Here is a 21,201-nt window from a genome sequence, read left to right as displayed (position 1 = left end):
CTTAAGAACAGACTTCCGGAATGAATTAAGTTCATAACCGGCGGTACCACTGTATGCGCATTTGTTAACGGGGGTTATGCAATAAGTTACCATAATGGGTCTCTTCAAATGGCCTGGGAGGTAGACTGTTAGTGAAGAAGAAACATGCTCCTTTTGGCAGCAGATCAAATTATTTTGGTAATGGGGAAAAATTATTCAACTTACATTCTTACGGTTTTGATACTGTAGAGTGTAGATATATTGGAACAAATGTTGTGGAAAAACAAGACTTTTATAGTGGGTCTTTAAAATTTGATTTCTTGGAAGGAATTGTCATTAATGCACAAAGGCTGTTAAGCCTTCAGTTCTGCTTAGAGTGATGAATGGGTCACCATGTGATTCAAACTTACTATGAAGTTGCTTTTTCAACTCGTTTATGATGACACCTTGGGTTACAGCAACTACCGTAACTTACAGCTCATTGCTGCTCTGCCAGTAAATTGCATGAGACTGTCCAATAAATGATTCCAGGAATTTCTCAGTGTCTGCTGCAGATGAAATTTTGATCAACTAAACTTTGAAAAGGTATAGGGGGTGATGTCTGCACCTGGTTTTGTATCCTCATTTTTTTTGTCATTCCTCTCTCTCCCTAGAATTATGTCAAAACAAAATAAAAAAAATTCCTTCCAGTAGCACCTTAGAGACCAACTAAGTTTGTCATTGGTATGAAGAAGTGTGCATGCACATGAAAGCTCCTACTAATGACAAACTTAGTTGGTCTCTAAGGTGGTACCTGAAGGAATTTTTTTGTTCTGTTTTGACTACGGCAGACCAACACGGCTACCTACCTGTAACAAAAGTGAAATATGTTTACATTTATTTATTTGCAAGAGAGCTTTAGCGTGAGCAATTGATTTGGTCGTCTTTATTACATTTATACGTATCTTGCTTTCTTCAATGATAGAACTCGTGCATTGTGTTCTTGGACATGCTGCCATTCAGGCAATCTTTAGGCCAGACCTGCTTAGTTTCAGCAAGATTGTTGCATAATTTGCTTTCAGCCCAAGGCCTGGTATCTTCAGAAGGTGCCATGGTGGTAAGAGTGAGCAATGTGCACTGCAATGCTCCATTCAGTAGTCATAGAATCATAGAACTGTAGAGTTGGAAGGGACCCCAAGGGTCATCTAGTCCAACCCCCTGCAGTGCAGGAATCTTTTGCCCAACAGGAGACTCGAATCCATGACCCTGAGATTTAAGAGTCCCATGCTCTACCCACTGAGCTCTGTGTAAAGCAGGATGATTATGAACAACTAGTCTGGTTAAGCGCTGCAGCCACATAGTCAGTCGCCTTTGATGGGATTTAACCATCTGGGTCCTTTATCTTTACCTTTTAATATTGTACTAATGTAAACAATGGCTATATGGGACGCAGGTGGTGCTGTGGGTTAAACGACAGAGCCTAGGGCTTGCCGATCAGAAGGCCCGCGGTTCGAAACTCCGCGACGGGGTGAGCTCCCGTTGCTTGGTCCCTGCTCCTGCCTGCCTAGCAGTTCAAAAGCACGTCAAAGTGCAAGTAGATAAATGGGTACCTCTTCGGCGGGAAGGTAAACGGCGTTTTCGTGCGCTGCTCTAGTTCGCCAGAAGCAACTTAGTCATGCTGGCCACATGACCTAGAAGCTGTACACTAGGTCCCTTGGCCAGTAAAGCGAGATGAACCCCGTATCCCCAGAGTCGTCTGCGACTGGACCTAATGGTCAGGGGTCCCTTTACCTTTTTAAACTGGCTTAGTGGGAACAAGCAAATGTGCTCTTGCACATTGAGAACATTGCAAGCAAGCATTTCCTTTCCTGCTTCTGCAACTCTGCCAACACCTAAGCCCTAGTTTAGTTTAGCATTGACTGTAATTCAGGTTATTGTCTAGAGTTCATAAAGTAAGTATTTGTAAACCATTGGATAAAGATACTAGGTGGTGGTGTGTGTTCTGCCTTGTAAAAGGAAGTTTCCAGTTGTAGCTGGAGTTTCCTAAAGATTTATTCTGCTTTGTTAGCTTCATGGGAAGGGAAATCTTTCTACTCAAAAGCATTTGCACAGGAAATGTTCTAGTGGACATTTTGTGGATTTCAAACTACTGTACTCAGAAAGGAAGTTCCTGAAGAAAAGTGTTCCTAAGTCAATATAGTTTTGATACTTTGCTATTCTCTGCAGGAATGAATGGCAACAATGAGCTGTACTACATTTTGAGCAACACGCAAGTGTTTGCAAACCCCCTTCCCTCCAATTTGTCCCATTTATGAATTCTTTGGTGCAGAAATCCAGAGGGCCTGAGGCTTCGAAGCAAGACCTCATGCTTGGCAAGAGTGCTGCACCTTTCCTTTGGAATGAGCGCTCGCACCCAAGTAGTGCTTATTGGTCTGCAGCTTTTAAGATGATTGCTAAGTAGTTCTCTGAGGGTTGGATTTCATGCACTTACAGAGTTGCAAACCTCATCAGCACAAAGCTCATCCTAACACTTGGCAAGATGTCAGGCTGTCTGGAGTGGTATTGGGATGATTCACTGTCACGGTGCCATCTAAGCTGTGTCGTACCAAAACTCAGTAAAGATTGAAAGTACAGGTGTCATCCCACTTATATGTGTGCGTGAGGCCAGGAAATCAATCAATAAGTAAGTAAATAAATAAATAAATAGAGTCAAGGAAATGGTGGGAGAGACCCTCCCTGGAGCCTGAAGAGGACTTTTCATACCATATTGTCTTATTTTAAGTCTTCCTAGAATATTTTATAACACTGAGTTGACTAACAGATGACTGATTAGTCATGCCCAGCTTCCAATAACCATGGGTAACAACCAGATGCCTAAATAAGGGAACATGACTTAGAATGTATAATGTTAAGGAATCTCACTGTCAGTCATATAAAGCCAGACAGCATAAAAACATACCTGGGATTTGCTTTTGGTAGCAATTAAGCTAGAAACCCAAACTTTATTAAATTAGATTGCTGGTTTCCATCAAATAATTCACCAGAGGTGTTGTTTTTAAGTCTATAAAGCCCTTAGCTCGGAACCAGTTTGCCCACTGCAGTCTGCAGAACTGGCATTGTTACAAGTGCCACATAATACCTGTTCCACTTGTTCTTTTAGTGTGGCAGCACCTACCCTTTGGAACTCCCTGCTTATTGATACCAGGCAGGCACCTTTCACTGTACTCTTTTTGACACCTGCTAAAAACATTTTTTGTTTAGGCAAGCTTACCCAGATATGTAGAATGCTTATGTGTGTTCTAACTTATTTTTAGCTTATTGCTATTTTTTATGTTTTAAATAGTTTTAAACTGTTTCTACTGATAATATGGTTTATTCTCTTTGTAAACCTCTTTGAGGTTTCCTTTTTTTACAATCAAGTGGTGTATATATTTCACTAAATAATGTAAATAAATAACTCTGGGAAATGTTTTATTTTTTAGGGGGGGAGAGGGAGCTGAGGCTCCTGTTCATTCCTGTGCCACTAACAAAGCAACAGTTCCCAAGGTTCCTTAAAAGCTTAATGTGTATGTAGCATATACATGACCTGCTAACCTTCCTAGCATTAGTCCCTGGCTGCTGAAACCTTTTGTTCTTTTTTGACATTGGCAGTTGGGATCTCTTGCTCCCTTCATTCTTCGGTCTTTCAACCAGCTAATGTTAGGGACAGATATATGCTTCTTGGCCAGGGGCATTGGGAGTATGGTCATCTGTGATCTCCCGATTAACTTCTGAGCCCTCAGCTTGGCTATTTTTAGCAAGCGATGCTTCTCTGCTTCTATTCTGGGGAAATATTTGAAACTTGTTCCAGGGGGAGGAGGAGTAGTTTAGAAAGTTCAGGAGAGTGCAGTGTATGTGCTTGTGTGTAAGCAGAACACACACGAATTGTTCCCCTCATCTGGCAAAAGCAGGCAATGTCCTGGTCTTGGCTCACTGCACTTTGTTTCCTTGTACGTTGTTAGGTTTATAAGAATATTGCTCTTAAATGTAAATTCCTAGCAACTGGCATGTAGCTGCTGTGCCTTAGGCTTCTTGAGTAGGATTCAAAGCTGAGTGCTTCATCTAGCCTTCCCTGATCCAATGCCTTCCAGATGTTTTGAAGTACAGCTGGGTGGGACTGTTTGCATCTGTCCAGGGGGGATCTTAAAGCTGATTGTTAAAAAGCAAGACTGTCACAGAGTTTAATGCAATGTAGGTGCAGTCTACTCTGACTGAAACTTAGCTGAGTACAGCTCATAATTATTATTATTCAAGCTGAAGTTTTAGTAAGCAAGTGAACTTGAACCAGTCTTGAAGTAGCAAAGGTAGTCTCCACCAGTCCATCTTTTGTTAATAGCTGGAAGAGGAGGTTAAAATTAAGACTGTGCGAAGCTACACCCAGCTTTGTCAGAGGTTCCTTCTAAATGGTTTGGGAGAAATTCTCAGGACTTTAAGGTGGGGTAGTACTTGCCTGTCATTGTATGAGCCGGTCCAATAACTTCCTTCCTTCCCCACTTCCTTCCATTTTTATTTTAAAACTGTGTGGACCATGGGGGTAGCCATCATTTCCCCTTTGGTATGGATGCAGTACTATTACATAGTGTCTTCCCAGGGACATTAGCAGCTGTTGAAGTACAAAGTGTGCAGCAGCTGTGCTGCCAGTGGGCACTTAGCCAACCTGTGGTTTTGCTTTAAAAAGAAAAGAAGAGGAGTGGGTAACTGGGACCCAGATTCTTAGATCAGCTCAGTCGAAGATATGCAAGTACTTTCATCCCACATTTTGGGTGGGTTTTCACACCCCACCCATGATCCATGAAATGTTGGGAAATTGAGGAAACTAAGACTTTTGGGTCAGCCCTAGTTAGAATGCTAGTGAGACTGCACGAGTCAGCAGTGAAATGTCAGATGACTCTGTAGAATGCTGTGTAAGACTTCTTCAGATAGCTAAAATGTTACGAGTTTGTGTCTGCAGTTGTTACTGTTTGCATATGACAACATCCCACAGGTTGCTCATTTCTGGTATGTTTGTTTGACCTAAGCAACCACAGTAGAGTGGGACCTCCTCTCCCAGATTTTTTCGATGAGCTTGTGAAGTTGTTGTGTAAGTTCAACCGCCCACTTTGAAGACTTCAGAAGGTATCCCATCAGGTCTGCTGGCTTCGTTGTTTTTCATTTGGTTAATAGTTGTACACAACTGCCCCAGATTTGGAGATACTAAGCCACTTGGTCAAAGGACCACTGAGACCAGCCATAGCCATGATTACACCTGTACTGTATTCAGATGAATGGAGGCAATCCCCCCCCCACATATGAGCACATGAATTTACAATTAGAAAAAGTGGAATAGGAGTAGGTTGCTCTTCTTAAATCTTAAATCTCATACCTTTACTAGTACCTCATTTTTCTCTACTTGCCATTTGAACTGATATTAAAAGGAGTTAAGGCCTTGGAGAATGTAGAAACAGTGTTAATTCAGATGCCCCCCCTTTGTGGTGAAGTACCCTTGAGGGGAGTCATCTCATTCATCTCATGTGGTAGCAGCTGATATGGACCACATTAAAGGAAAACTTCAGGTACAAAAGATGCAAACAACCTCACAACCCATTTTCTGTCTTCATGTGGATTTTGGACTTGCAATTTCTAGACAGTTCGACTTCTGTGCTGCATGGGAAACCACTTTTAAAGTTGGAGTAGGTTCCTAGAGCAGCTTGTAAAATGTCACCTGAGTCTCTTATTCAAGGAAAGGAACTCTGAGATGTCTCAGTCTTCAAGCAAAGTAGCCTTTTGGATCATGGCCCCGCCCTTCTCTGCAGATAGGAGTTTTGAGGTAGCGCCTTGCCAGACCTTTTAGGAAATGCATTTCTACTTCCCATGTGTGCTAAAAAGAAGAAGAAGAAGAATGTCACATTGCTACTTGGGACATGAACATAATTTGCTGTCACATAACACATAATTTTGTGTTAATCTGTATACTGTCATTTACGCCAGTTTTTCATATTGGGAATAGTGCTTAACTCAGCTGGATTTTTCCTCTCTTTTTTCAGATTTTCTATTTTGTACATACGTTGTTTTGTATATACTGTATATGATGACTTCGGTGGGCAGTGAACGTACCCGGGGCACTCGAGACAAAGCGCAGATTTCAGCCACGCAGCTGACGCAACCACAGAAACCAGTAGTACAGGTAGGGATGTGGACATTCTCGATCCATGTATCTGTAATTCTTAACCTGTAAGAATTAATCAAGATCAAGCAATGATGTCAAAAATACCATTGCTCAGTGGGTTTATACATATGACAGCCCATAAGATTAATCTTATCTACTTGAATTAGGAGTGCTTGCCATCCAATCTATGGTAGTTTGCAAATCCATAGCCTTTCAAACTTTGCTCTAACTAAAAGTTCAAATTTTACTCAAATTTTAAATGAATTTGTAAAACTTTTTTTTAAAAAGCTCACATTTCAGAACTGCCATTGATGAATGACACAATGCCCAGTAAGTAATGTGACTGGATCAAAAAATCATTATTCATTACTTACACTGGCAGTATCACAGCTTGACTTATTATTTACTAGATTTTTTAAATTTGGGTTGTAAAACTGGTGTCTTACATTAGAATTTACAGTTTTGGGGGAATATTCTCCGGAGAATTTTCTAGCAGAGAATATTCTCACCTCACATCACTATGCCTAACTGTTTAAAGATGTATTTCTTAGATATATTGTTTTAAAGATGCTTTCTTAGATGTATTGGTTAAAAGAACACCAGCCTTTATTTCTGGTGGCCTTTTTTTAACTTATGCTGCTCTGCCTTCCCAGTAGGATTCCTGTTGTTGAGTGGGGGAAATACCAGTACCCCTCGCCCCATTCCACCAGCCAGAACCATGCCAGTGTTCTGAAATAAACACTTTATTGAATTAAATTGTGTGCAAAGATTGAGTGACAGACAAAAAATGGGCAGGAAATTCAGGGTTTTGTAGGGCTCATAATAGGCCATGCATCTGAACAGTTGTTCCTTTGATAATTTAGATTAAAACTTAACAACTTTTTTGTGTGTGCAATGCTAAATTATTTGTCTTAAGAACTGTTCTGTGAGGGATCGGCACTGGGTTTTTTTCTTATATTTGCCTGCATTCTGGAGTTTGGGCTTGTTAGATACGGTAGGAAAGGATGCCTCAACGTTTCTTCCCCTTGGAGTTAAAAATAAAACAGGAGTGGGGAACCAGTAGACTTCCAGCTGATGTTGGACTCCAGTTCCCATCCTCCCTAGTCAGCGTGGCAAGGGGATGATGGGAGTTGTAATTCACCTGTATCTGGAATGCCGCAGGTTCCACAGCCCTGGAATAAAAGAACAAATTGTGGGAGACTCAAGCATTTGGGCAAATTTTTTGCTTTGTGTGTTTATTTCTATAACCAATCTATTTGTGCTTCCCAGGCAACAGCGGAACAAATTCGCCTTGCTCAGATGATCTACGATAAGAACGATGCAGACTTTGAGGATAAAGTGAAACAGGTATATGTTTTCCCCCTGTCCCTGGTGAGTGGGCGGATTGGCTTTCATGGACTGGTGGAGACTACCCTTTACTACTTCAAGCCTGGTTCAAGTCCACTTGCATACTAAACTTCAGCAATAATAATAATAATAATAATAATAATAATAATAATAATAATAAGCTGTATTCAGCTAAGTTTCAGTCAGAGTAGACTCATTGAAATTAATGGCCATGATTAACTTGGATGCATTCATTTCACTTGGATCCATTCATTTCAGTGGGTCCACTCTGACTGAAACTTAGCTGAATACAGTGCTATAACCAGGCCCATGCAGAGCTTGTCTGAGGACTGGGGCAACTTGTATTGCTACCCACCCAGTGCCTTTGGGATGGTGTGTGTTTATATATAATTGTAGGTATATTTTAAATCTATTTTTCCATGTTGCCTAGACTCCCTTTGTCGTGTTATCAAGGTCTCTTTAACGTGACTCATATATTTGTGGGGTTTTTTCCAGCTTATGGAAGTGACTGGGAAGAATCAGGATGATTGCATAGTGGCTCTACATGACTGTAATGGAGATGTGAACAGAGCAATCAATATCTTGCTGGAAGGGAACTCTGACACAGTAAGGACTCTAGATCCTTTTCTTATGCCTTGAGGGTAGTCTTGCCTGAAGAGTTAACACATGGAGACTTCCTGCTTCTCCTTGGGGAATGAAAAGCTGTGGCCAAGCTAAGAAAGATGTCAGATACTTATGTTTTAGAAACAACTTTGTTATATGTAGGTTTCAAAAACCTTTAAAACTAGCGAAACTCTGAAATTGGCCCCCAGCTCACTCAGTTAGCATGTATCTTAACTGGAAGAAATTCAGTTGTCTATCACTGGCAAAAGAAATGATTTCTAAACAGATTTGAGCCCTGCTGTCAAGAACTTTCCTTGAAAGTAAACACTGGAAAGAGCTGGTGAATTTTAAGTAGCCTGAGGTTATTTTGCTGTGTGACATCACAGTCACAAAGTGGTCCCTTGACTTATCACAGCAATAACATCTCTGTGTATCAATTTCTGATGCTCTTTAGTCTTAGGTAATAACATTACCCCATAACACACCAGTAGAGGTGACCAGAACTGTATAAACAGTATTCTAAATGTGGTTACGCCATAGATTGTATAGCGACATTATAATATTGGAAGTTTTATTTTTCAGTTGCTTTCCTAATGATCCCTGTTTGGAGAGGTGCTTTGGGAACATTTCAGTCTTTTTGTTTTAATATCTCTAAACAGTTTAGTATCATCAGTAAACCTGGCCACCTCACTGCTCAACCCTAGCTCTAGATTGTTTATGAATTGGTTAAAAAGCACAGGTACCAATACTGATCCTTGCAGGACTCCACATTCAACGTCTCTCCATTTGGAGGACTGTCCATTTTCCCCTACTTTCTGTTTCCTGTTTCTTAACCACTCACTGGTCCACAAGAAAGCCTCTCTTCTTATTCCATGACTGCTAAGCTTACTCAGTCAGGAGCCTTTGGTGAAGTATTTTGTTAAAAGCATTTGGAAAGTCCAAGTACACTATGCCAGCTGGATCACCTCTATCTATATGCTTGTTGATACTCTCAAAGAATTATTAATAGGTTTGTGAGACAGGACATGCCATTGCAAAAGCCATGCTGGCTCTACTTCCTCAAGGCTTGTTCTTCTCTGTGCTTGGTTATTTTATCTTTACCAATATGTTTGACCAGTTTTCCAGTTAAGAATCTGAGGAACAAATTACATTTTGTTAGAAGTTCAGCAATTACACATTTGAGTTCTTTGATAACTCTCAGGTGGGTGCCATCTAGACCTGGTGTTTTGTCAGTTTTTATTTTGTCTATTAGGCCTAGAACTTCATCCCTAATCACCACTATCTGCCTCAGTTCCTTAGACTCGTTTCCTGCAAAAGTTTGTTCAGGTACTGGAGTCTGCAGACAGGCTTGTGGGGATCTAATTAATTTTACTAGAACCCCGAGATACACCAGCCAAAGCCAGGTATAAAATAGTGGTGGGGGGTGGGGGAATAACCTCATAATTCAGGAAAAGGAAAGGCCCAGGAAATGGTTTTCAGTATCAGGACTGAGCTTACACTAAAATATGCTCTCCCCATCAATTCCCCCCCCCTCACTTTTCTTCAGCTCAGAAGCCTAATTTAGAAGGTAAGAAAAGGTATTGTACTTATTAAATAATTTGGTGTCAGATTCCTTGCTGATCCACTGAATACAGCTGAATACAGCGCTATAACCAGGCCCGCGCAGAGCTTGTCTGAGGCCTGGGGCAACTTGTATTGCTACCCACCCAGTGCCTTTGGGATGGTGTGTGTTTATATATAATTGTAGGTATATCAAGATTTACTGTTAGAACCCTAATCTACTTTCTGCCCACCCCTGTTTTACTATCTACCTTCTGCCCACCCCTGTTTTAGAGTGCCACGTGTTAAAACGCAGTCCACTGGAATTATCACCTAGATTTATCTTTCTGTCCTGCTACCAGTTAGAATTTCTGGTGCAGTTTTCTTCAAACAAACAGGATATTGTCCCTGGATCTGGAGAGCCTTAAGTCTAAAGAAGCAGGTGAATTGGAGGTCTGCCCTGGAAAACTGGCAAAACGCTTAACTTGTGCACCTGCTTAGGATGAACTATCCCTGACCCTTGATACCTGCTACCAGGGTTCTGTAATGTGAAGGTGTCTGCAAATGCTCAACTGGGGTACTCAAATGTAACTTTGACTACTCCTGCATTGGACTGTGTTTGGGGTTTTAAAAAATAAGGCCCCAAGAAAACTAAAGCTTCCAAATTTGCTTTTTCCTTTCTTCCCTAATTCCAGTTTTGCTAGTTATGGAGGACAATGAATTGTATGGGATATTTAAGCTGCTCCCCCCCCCCCACCTTTATTTTGGGAACTGTTAGAAAGTGGAACAGACTCCATAGGGAGGTTGTGGAGTCTCCTTCCTTGGAGCTTTTTAAGAAGATGTTGGATGGCCATCTATCCTGGATGCTTTAGTTGAGATTTCTGCATTGCAGGGGGTGGACTAGATAACTCTCGGGGCCCCTTCCAGGCCTACAATTCTGTAATTTTTCAGCCACCTCTCTGGCTTCTGAGATATTAGTAGGCATTGCCCTCACACACTCAAGTATCTGTTTGCAACATAAGGTGTAGGAACTTGCTGCTTTCTTGAAAAATAGGAGCTCAGATTCTCTGGAAGCTGAATTCTGTGTTCAGCAGCTTATACTCCTCTACTGTTTCTTCTGCCGTGTAGAATTTCGATAAGAAATCAGCCCCACTTCTGACCTTTGTGGCTCACTGTCTGTCAATTGAGGATGGACAGCTCTTTCTACGTTTTGAATTGGGACAACAGAGACATAAGTCTTCTTCATAGTCTCTCACTCATATCTGGAGTGAGACTGTACACTACCTAAATTAGGACTTTCTAGAATAAAAACAGCTGGTATTTCCTCCCCGTCATGTTCTGGGCTGATTTGCTCACTGTTAGGGGGTGGAACCTAAACCTCATTCCCCACCCCAACTGCTCCATGAGCCAGCATCAGAGGGGATTCTCTTTCCCTGGAACCTAAGAAAAGCAAAAGCTTTTTGAGCCTCTTAGTGGGTACAGGAAAGATTTGTTTAGGTTCTCTTTTGCTTGCTGGCAAATTGGCTATTGAGTTGGGGGTTGGGGAGAGATGACATTGGTGGAAAGCATTTTGGAAGTCAAGTCACTTTGAGATGTGCATATATTTTTCTTTGTATATTTGGGCCAGGATATTCCCCTTGTAATTCAGTTTAAGCTATGCAGATCGAGCAAATACCTGTATGTTACATTCATTCAGAATTAATAATTGAGTGACAAAGCTCTGGGCATGTCTTTCTCAAGGGAAGACCAGCCTGGCACCAACTGGATTTTCAGTCATTATTTATATACCACCATTGGCATTGTCAGACTGATCTCCTTCCGCCTTCTCCCTCCATTCCCATCTCATTTGTGTCTTGTGGAACAGCATCTCATTTTTGTTTGAACTGATATGAGACATTTTTGGAGACCAAATTAGTCCAAAAAAGCAGCAAAACTCACCCCCCCCCCAATTATTGCTGGTTAACCAGCACACGCGTGTGCCACAACTCAAGAACCAATAGACAAAATATTCTGAGAACATGTGAGTGTTGGCAGTTGTTGCAAGACTTGAGCAGTCAAAAAAATCCCCACTTCCACCACCCATGGGGGCCACATGAAATGAGACAGCAGAGTATAACGGTAGGGTTTTGTACCCTAATCAGTAATGCAGGAATGTATCTATTTGGCATGAGAAGGGTGATTTTAATCAGGACTATTTTGGGGTGTGTGTGTATTTAACCCCCATCTCTCTTCCCCGAGGTCTGGGTCTTGATTTGCCTATTTACAGCTTAAATAAGTAAATAATGTTAAGCCCCTGTTTTAATGTCACAAAGTTTGTCCCTGTAAAAATGCTTTGCCATTAAAATGCCATAGGGTTTAATTACATTCCGAGGATGCTGGATTAGTGTTTATGGTTTCTAGGCTTTGCAGGTGCCCCCGAGGGTTTGTTTGACAATGGACCTTGCACGTCTGAAGGGCTGTAAAAGGTTCCCATAGAGCTTAGGGGTTTTAGACTGGAAGGTATTCTCAAGGCAGTCTTTAAACCCCTTTTGAATTGTTCTGTGTTTTCCTTCTCCACCCAAATAGACTTCGTGGGAGACAGTGGGAGGAAAGAAGAAAAGTCTTGGAAAAGAGAGTTCAGAAAACAAAGAGAACAGAGAAAAGCGAGGGGACAGAGAAGTGAGCCGTGGACGGGGAAGTTCCAGCAGACGAGGAAGAGGGGGCAGCCGTGGTCGAGAGTGTAAGCGCAGGCACCTTGCTCCTAGGAACGCGGTTGCCTTAGTTTGCCTTTGCGTTCACAGAGGAGCGTGTTGTTCTTGAGTTGCTTTGTTGTATGTTTGCAGTAGAGCACTGGGGGAAGAACCACAAACTATGCACGCAGAGCTGTTTCTCTTCAACAAAAGGATTTGCCTAGTTTGGGTACCATTTATACAGCCGTGAGAACCTGATACTGGCTTGGTTTAAAGACGCTTTTCTCCTCTTCAAATAATAATAATATTGGGGTGTACTTTCTGTATTGAGTATGGGCACATGAAAAATGTCTGAAAGCTGATCAAATATTTTAATTTTGGGCACTTATAGCCCGCTCGCTCTTCAACCTCAAAGGAGCTCTTAGAGCTGCTCACAAATATTTAAAAAGAGCAAATGCTCATCACTCTTAAACACACACTCTAAAACAGCAACACAGTTTAAAAACAAGGCCAGTGCCGTGCATATTGAACACAGAGTCCTAAAATATATAGCTAGATAAAAGGAAAGACATTTTATATTCAAGGCAGGAATTGTGGAAAGATTTAGGCATGACATCATCAAACCATTTATCTCTGTAGGCTTCTCAGTGAACTGAGGCTTCAGCTAACAGGCAGAGTAGCACCTGAAAGTCCAAATCCTTGTGTCTTGTTAGGAACCCTCAACCTTTCCATTCTTGCTGTGTGATTCTGTCTCCTGCATAGTTGAAAAAAAGTCTGATCGAGAGGGCAAGCATTCAAATTGTATATAGTAATGTTTTGCTTTCTGTATCTCTCCTCCCACATCTAGTTAGAGTAGAGGAGAATGGAGTGGATAACAGCCAAGGAGAGAGGCCTTCTGATCGTGGGAAACGTAGCAGAGGAAGAGGTAAGACAAACCTATGAATATTTTTGTTTTCCCTTCTCCTTGAAAAAGGAACCTTGCAAGAAATAGCTTCTGTTAAGAGCCCTCTGCCCTCCAACCCTGTGCTCTACTTGCCTGATAATTCTTTTTCTTGCCCCTAAAGGGCTGCAGGACTTGTGAATCATGCAGGCAACCATCTAGCCCAGTAGTCTGTTCTCACAGTGGCCAACCAGTGTGTGGGGGACCTGAGTGCTGTTTACATTTGGTCCATGTGAATGTGGCCTAACTACTGACATAAGCACTAGGATCTTGGTGCTTCCTGCTTAAGAATCTCCTGGGACATTGCTGAAAACCAGCAAGATAAGCCTGAAATACTTTCAGCTCAGGGAGTATCTTAATAAAAAAACATGCAAAAGAATACCCTGCTGTATTTCATAATTGAAGCATGCCATCACCCTTTCACATGTGGCTTGTATTGTAAACTGTCCATGTCAAGGGCATAGCCTAGTTAAATGCCGAGACTTGAAGACCAATAGCTTCTGCCTGCATTTTTAAGCTTGTACCTGCACTTTTAAACATCTAATCCATTTTGTAATTTGGGTCCAGTTTGTCACCCTAGGTTGGTGTGTTGGTGGCTCTTCCAGACCACATGATTAAAAGCAGCCTTTGTAGAATTCAGGAAGCAGAAATGTGTTTGGTTAGGCTGTATTCAGTTCAGTGTTTCAAAATATTGGCGCAGCTGTGAAGATGTTGTCCTTGTAGACTAGTGATAACAGTGTAGTATTTTAATAGATAGAGAGATTGTTTTGCTAGAAGTTTGCAAAAAGAACAAGCAGGTTGGGGGGTGGGGCTTGTGATGAGATTGTGGGTACAAGAAGAAGGGGTTTGTTTGAAGTAAGACTTTGCTTATCCTTTCCTAACCTGCTCCCACCCTAACTGGCCAGCAGTCTTCTGTTATTTTAGCTGGCTGTTTGTTCATAGTAGCAAGCTTTCATGTAGAGGGGCCAACATTATAGTAAGCGTCTGGGGACAGTGTATATTTCCCTAGCTATAGGACTGAAGACCCCATAGGTCAGTTCTGGGGACTGAGGCACAGTGGGTGAGAGTCATTTGATCCTAACCTGCAAGTTGTGGAGAGAGAGGGCCACTTTGGAAAATAGGTTTCAGGGCCTGACTAAAATCTCATATACTTACTTATACCTTCAGTATTGACATATAACAAAGGGGTTTGTTTTCAAACTGGATCTAGCATCTTTAAAAGATAACTCTCCCCCAGTCTATATTTCTTGCAGCTGCAGGGTAAAAGAATAAGTTCTCCTCCATCCCATTTTATCCCCATAACAACCCTGTGGGGTAGGTTATGTGAGGAGACAGTGGCTGGTCCAAGGTCACTCTTCATAGCTGAGTGGGGATTTCAAATCTGGACTCCCAATCCTCTAGCCACTGCACCACACTGCCACTATCTGGGTTTCCCTCTAGGTATTTATGAAGAGGATAGAAAAAGAGTTTCTTTTCTGCTGTCATTTTGTCTTGCTTCCTTGTTTAAGAAGACAGTGTGCTGTTTCTGAAGGAAAGGAGAAGAGGAGAAATTGCTGAACCCTACTGTGTCAAGTTGACTTCCCCTCCTGAAACCTTGGGAGCTGAATGTTCAGCTTATCCACCTTGCACCCTTAAATGAGGCTCTTTCCTTCCCACAGGATTTGGACGTGGCAGAGGAAGAGGAGCAGGGAGGTTTTCAGCCCAAGGCATGGGGTAGGTTCTTTACACCATGTCAGTGAAAGAAAATATATCAGCTAAAATTGGACCTGCCAATGGGGCTTAACTTTGTATTAAAGAAATTACACAGATCCATGTAATGGAGAATCTGTTAAACATTTGACTGTATTGAGAGGACTTATTGACTCCCTTCGTCCTGATATCAGGAAACTTTATAAAAGTGAGGCAGTGGAAACACCCAAGTATCTTCACTATTACAGCCTGACAGGCAAACTCTTGAGTAATTCAGCAAAACTTGCAGAGGCAAAGAGGGATTGACAGCCTCAAGCAGTTGATATGTTGCCTGAGGTAAGCATAAACCCAAGATGAGAATTAGTTCTATCAAATTGACCCAGGAATTTAATTAAAACACACAGTCTCTCCCACACACACACACACAATGCTGAGTGCAAGCTGGGGCATTGTAATATTACTGAATAGTAAGGTTTTTGTTTGTTTGTTTTGCCAATATTATTATTATGCATTATTATTATTATTTCTTCCAGAAAAAAGTCTGTATCTAAAGAAAATATTATGCTATTAATCTATTCATAACAGAATTATAACAACTGTAAAATTATAGTGCATTGTGAGTCTCTGTAACAACAAACCTCACAGGCGTTGCAGCTATGACGTACTATTTGAGCAGCATATGCACAATTGCATTTCACAACTTCATGGATAGCACAAAATGGTTGTGTTATATTGCTGCTAATATGGAGAGGGTGCCCTTGAAGATACTGTGTAGATATCAAAATAGCACTTGCAGGTGCCTAATAGGATTAGGAGATACGAAAGTGCATAAGCAAAATAAATGTTAAGGGGTTTAAATAATCTGAATGTAAAACTTAACCTGGACTGCAGTATCTGTTGGCCTTGTGTTAAGAATTTTTAGGACGCCATGGAAGAAATTGACATCCAAATCAAAGAGTCTGTCAAATAAAAAACAACAACCAGCATTGCCTTAGAAAATATGAATGCTACTGAAACAACCCCTGTGTTGCAGACTTGAGTGAAAAATCCCCAAAAAAGAGGCAACACATTGGAATTGGTCGACGTGTTGCCTCTTTTTTTGGTATTTAGAAAATATGAAGGCTTTCTAGCTGTGCTCTTGAGGTGTTAATAGGCATGGCTGTGGTGTTGGGAGTCTCAGAATTGGTGACTAATGGTGGCTGTTATATCAGCTGCCCACATCTGATGAAGTGGGCTCACCCACTGAGGTTTAAGGCATGATAAATATGTTTGTCTTTAAGGTGCTGCAAGACCCTTCTTTGTTTTTGGTGCAACATGCTTACCCCCTGGGAAGTCACAATCTCAGTACTGTTGGAACCATGAACAACAGAAGGTGTTTTTACCATCTAAAGTAGGCAGCAGGGCGTGGCGGATAAGGAGTTAAAAGGACTACTGAAGCTCATTCACCCCAACTATACTCCAGCTGAGAGTTTCTGAAATTACATCCTCTGCTGGCAGGAGGTGGTGGTTGCTCCTTGGCACCATCTGGCAGTGTCAGATTAATCGCACATTCGCTCATTCACTTGCAACGCCTCTCACTGTGCAGTTTAAAACTTACCAACCTCGGCACTCTTTCCTGCTTCCCTTATGATACACTACAACATGAGCACAGTCAGACTAAGTGGTAGTTTTGAGGCACAAGCAGACATGCTTTTAAAAAGCACAGTAGTGGCTAAATTGCCCCTCCCCTCCATGTTTTCGGTATGCATTGAGATCAGGGATTTTGTTGGCCTCCTCGCTGTGTATACAAGGCACATCCAGCTGTACAGGTTTATTCAGTGCAAGGTTGCTGGCTCTTTGTTATTCCATCCCATGTTTCCTCAGCCATTGAGTTCTCCTGTTCAGATAGCTGTGGGATCTCCCCGTTCAGATATTGCTGCCTTTATGTAATGAGAAGAGCTGGGTGGGAGTGCGCAAGGTCACAGATACTGCTGCATACAGTGAGGAGGGAGTATATTTTATTTAAACTGCCTTATAGCCTGCTGTTTTACAGTATAGTCTACAAGGTGGCAAGCATATACAGTATATAAAATCCAATTCAGATCACTAAAAGACCGTGTGGAAACACTATTAAAGTGACTATACCAAAATAAACAGCTCATATTATTATTATTATTATTATTATTATTATTATTATTATTATATTTATATACAGTAAGGCTGCAAATTTAACTAATGCACATTCAGCTTTGTGCATCTGGCAAAAAACCCCCGACAACTTAAAAATTGGAAATAAGGTGGGTTTCCAGGACAATTGACTTTGACCATCCCACCTGCTGGGAAGTTTTTAATGTTTGATGTTTTAGTATGTTCTGATGTATGCTGTGAGCCTCCCAGAGTGGCTGGGGAAACTCAGCTGAATGGGCGGGTATAAATAATAAAATTATTATTATTTATTTATTTGACTGTATGTGATTTTGGCTTTATATGTGATCCCTGGAGTGTAACACTCACATAAGTTGCATGCTTACAGTACTGCTTACATGCCCAAATGGCTTCTAAGCCATTTTATAATATAAGCAGAAGCACCCTCAAGCTGTCTCTCATTAAAATTAATTTGTTACAAAAGTTTTAATGTGGCTCTGAAGTCAGCAAAGTGGTAGCAGGATGGAGGGGCAAGGGGATGTCTCTAGGAAGGTTTATCACAGCCTAGGTACTGTCACTGAAATGGCCCTTCCTTGTTACCTGTCTGACCTCCCAAGAGTGGGGTATAGGATGATTATTCCAGCAAACAAGCAGACTCATATAGTCAAATATGTTGGCCATATAGATTAACACCAGCCTTCTGAATCCTACCCAGAAGTGCACTGGCAGCTAGTGAAGATGTTTTTCGTTTCCAGACCATTTTATAAAACAGTGCAGTGAGGTTGCTGGCCTAATATCCATAGGCAGGGAGTTCCAAAGCATAGGTCCTGCCACCCTGAGAGACAGGTGGAGAACAAATATTATATGATACTGGTTAAAAGTGCAAGTTCTGTACAGTCTGCACAAACTGCAGTTTCCAGACCAACCACAGGGAAACTTTGATGCATTCTATTTAGTTAGTAATAGCCATTTATGAAATTGGTAGGAAGCAGTTTTCCCCCATCCACCTACCTTCTAATCCAGTTTTAGTGATGCCAAAGAAGGGGTTTCTTTTATTATTGCTGGATGTGCATGTTCATAGTGGCACTTCCCTATTCCAGACTTCTCTGGAAGAGCACATGGTTTGCCTGCACAAGACCCTGGAGTCAGTGTCCTCAACTTGCCAAAGAGGTGTCACCCGTTGGAACAGGCAGTGTTAGGCTAGACCGATCAGCGGTCTTACTCTGTCTAAGGCAGGTACACAAGCTCAACTTTCTGTATATTTCTGACTTTCTCAACTCTCTTGACCTGTAGGACGTTTAACCCTGCAGATTATACGGAGTCTTCTGCTACAGATGGCTTTGGAACAAAAGAATCTTGGGAATCTGGGCAGAATGAGGCAGATGGTGGAACAGGTGAGGCAACTCCACAGAAGGTTTGAGAATTACAAATGTGCCAGAGTTAACATTAGCAAAAATATTACTATCATTATTCATAATGACAATGACCTGTGCTTCACCTGGGTTACAACATTAAAACACAACATTGTCTTATGTTTGTGTGCAAGTGTGTGCATGTGCATGTCCTCAGGATATAGATAAGAGGTTTGTGCTTCCAAAACTGAAGGCAGGGAAGTGCCTTCGAATATTGTTCCAATTGTATTGCTGATTCTGATCCTTTATCTTAAAAAGGAGGCTTTCTGTGGCCACCTGTACTACAGTTGGATAGGATAGGATTGGGACCACCTCAGTAAGAGAAGTGTGTGTGTGTGTAAGTGTGTGTAAAAGAAGTTCCTTAGATTTTGTGCTTGCTACACATCCTGCCCTTCCACAGTGTTGGATCTGGCTTTGCTCCTGTAGTCACAATGGGCTTCAGAGGTGCCCCAATGCAGTGGCAACCTCCCTACACCCAGCTCCCAACTGATTTCAAAGGCTCAGTAAAAGATCAGGGCAAGTCCTTATGAAGAAAGTAGATGGTCTGTCCTCTTTTTCTAAGATGTTCACAACAGGTGAGACCTAGCTGTGACAGAAGACAGTTTTACACATGACCTGAATAGAAACTTAGAGGGCACTGCTTGAACTTTATGGTACAATCTAGCCTATGCTGCTCTTGAGTTTTCCTTAAATGCAACAGTGGGGTTTTCAAAATAAATTGTAGGAAAAAACCATTATGCTCCCTAATCTTTACTCTGCCAGCCTTCATCTCTATCTTAAAACACTGCACCATTGATGACAGCACCAGCAGATGGATACCCTGGGCGTTGGGAGGCAGTTGTGGGCTTGTTTTGAGCTATTTCAGAAAATAATAATTCTGTTGAATTTAGACATTGTTAATGGAGGACTCATTAGGTTGGCTGAAAGCTATCATAATAAGTATGGCAATAAATACCTTGCAAGTTTTACCCTAAACTTCTATTTCTTTTCACATGGGTTTCCAGTTAGGGATGGATCTGCCAAAGGGGATGTATGACACCAGGAATTGTGGGTTGATTGATTGTCTTTTCTCTCCTTTATTGCCATAGGAACATGGAAGAACACAATAGAAGAATGGACTGCTGAAGACTGGAATGAAGATGTAAGTCTGTAATTCATTCTCTGATCAGCCAGTGCCACTTCCTTCTGAATGAGCTACCTAGAACGTTTTGCTAGTTTTTGGGACACCTTGTCTTGAACGTTGCCTGAACTTTGACTAATTTTAATCCCGATATATTGTTCAAATGTCTCTTTTCAAAAGAACCTTTGCTGCAGCAGGGCTGGCCAAATCTCATCTAAGCTGTGTTGTAAAGATTCTTTGGAAAGAAATGTTTGAACAGTATCCCAAGTTCAATGTGAGTCTTTATGGTAAAAGCAGTACTACACAAATGCTCTCATTAGTTCTGTTGACTGAGCTCCTTCAAAGGCAAGTGTGGGATATAAACTGAGAAAATAAATTAAATGTGAGTAAAACATTTCCCACTTTGCTCCATCCTGTCCACCCTGCTTCTTCCTTCAAGGAAAGTACACAAGTAGAATGTGAAAGGGACACTTATCTCTTGACTATCCTTGGTAACTGATATTCTGAGGTAGATTGGGGCTGGGCAGAAGCTTTTCGGTTCAAATACTGTGTGAATTTTATGAATGGTGGACACATTTAAATCTGCAGCCTACCTCCAAGTTTGCTTCTGAACAGATGATTCTTGCTAAGAGGGGCTCAGTGTGGCAGTGAGACTCTTGCAAAGCAACTGGCAACCACAATTCTTCATCTGTTTGTTTCGAGGAACTTGCCAATGTGCCAGTGAGGGATTTTTGTTGTTTGCTTTTGTACCATGATTGGGCTCGCCCAGAAGCAGATTAAATTGCTTCCCAGAAGCCTTATTGGATTCTGTGTAACAAAAAACTTTTCAGCTGCTGGGAACATCATGTGATCTGATAAATGCCACCGTCCTCAGCAGGCTCTCTGAGCCATCACCCGTTTGAAAATTATTCCCAATCTGTAGCATCAGTTCTGGCCACAAGGACAGTGCAGTCTGTAGACTGATAAGGCAGCTGATCTTGCCGAGAAGAGACTTTTCTGCCTTTTACTGCTTTTGGAGGGGTTAGAGCTTGCTTGACACAGTGCTACACAGGATTTATCCAAAGAGACCACTGACCCACCTATAGGTTACCTGGGCATCAGAAAAAATAAGATCCTCACGGGAAGCTTCCTTTGTCCTTCTAGGCTATCATAAGGTACTTTCAGTCTTGGGAGTGAGTGGGATCTGTTGGATCCTGAGCTGGCCCCACTGCAGTCATGTTGATGGCATTGGCCTGATCACTCCAGGCCAGCATAGTATTCTGCCTCTCCCCCCCCCCCTGCCTTCTCCTTGGTTCCTGTTATGTATTGGCCACTTAACAGTAGTCTGTAAACCCTCTTTACTGAGAGACTCTTCTGCTGTAACTTCCCTTTAATGTGTTTATATGCACCCCTTCTTCCCAGGAGCTCATATAATAATAATAATAATAATAATAATAATAATAGGGACCCAGGTGGCGCTGTGGTTAAACCACTGAGCCTAGGGCTTGCTGATCAGAAGGTCGGCGGTTCGAATCCCTGTGACGGGGTGAGCTCCCGTTGCTCGGTCCCAGCTCCTGCCAACCTAGCAGTTCGAAAGCACGTCAAAATGCAAGTAGATAAATAGGAACCGCTACAGC

General features: G+C 41.8%; 1 protein-coding gene across 7 annotated transcripts in view; it reads left to right on the top strand.

Moving 5' to 3' along the window:
- The window catches only part of UBAP2 (ubiquitin associated protein 2), a 77,473-nt gene that overhangs the window by 15,029 nt on the left and 41,243 nt on the right, over nt 1-21,201 (top strand). For 2 of the 7 annotated variants that reach the window (XM_088652743.1, XM_088652740.1), the window contains exons 1-9: nt 2,469-5,549; nt 6,021-6,160; nt 7,412-7,489; nt 7,985-8,095; nt 12,197-12,350; nt 13,148-13,225; nt 14,899-14,953; nt 18,347-18,447; nt 19,554-19,606. In XM_088652743.1, coding sequence (XP_088508869.1) covers nt 6,062-6,160; nt 7,412-7,489; nt 7,985-8,095; nt 12,197-12,350; nt 13,148-13,225; nt 14,899-14,953; nt 18,347-18,447; nt 19,554-19,606 — 729 coding nt within the window. In that variant the 5' untranslated portion in view covers nt 2,469-5,549; nt 6,021-6,061. Of the gene's footprint in view, nt 1-2,468; nt 5,550-6,020; nt 6,161-7,411; nt 7,490-7,984; nt 8,096-12,196; nt 12,351-13,147; nt 13,226-14,898; nt 14,954-18,346; nt 18,448-19,553; nt 19,607-21,201 lie in introns of those variants that run through there. The other 5 variants (XM_088652742.1, XM_088652739.1, XM_088652741.1 and 2 more) reach the window with 4 other exon arrangements.

Source organism: Zootoca vivipara, chromosome 10 (genome assembly GCF_965207765.1).
Source record: "Zootoca vivipara chromosome 10, rZooViv2.hap1.1, whole genome shotgun sequence".
Lineage (NCBI taxonomy): Eukaryota > Metazoa > Chordata > Lepidosauria > Squamata > Lacertidae > Zootoca > Zootoca vivipara.
This window is presented reverse-complemented; position numbering and strand designations above follow the sequence as displayed.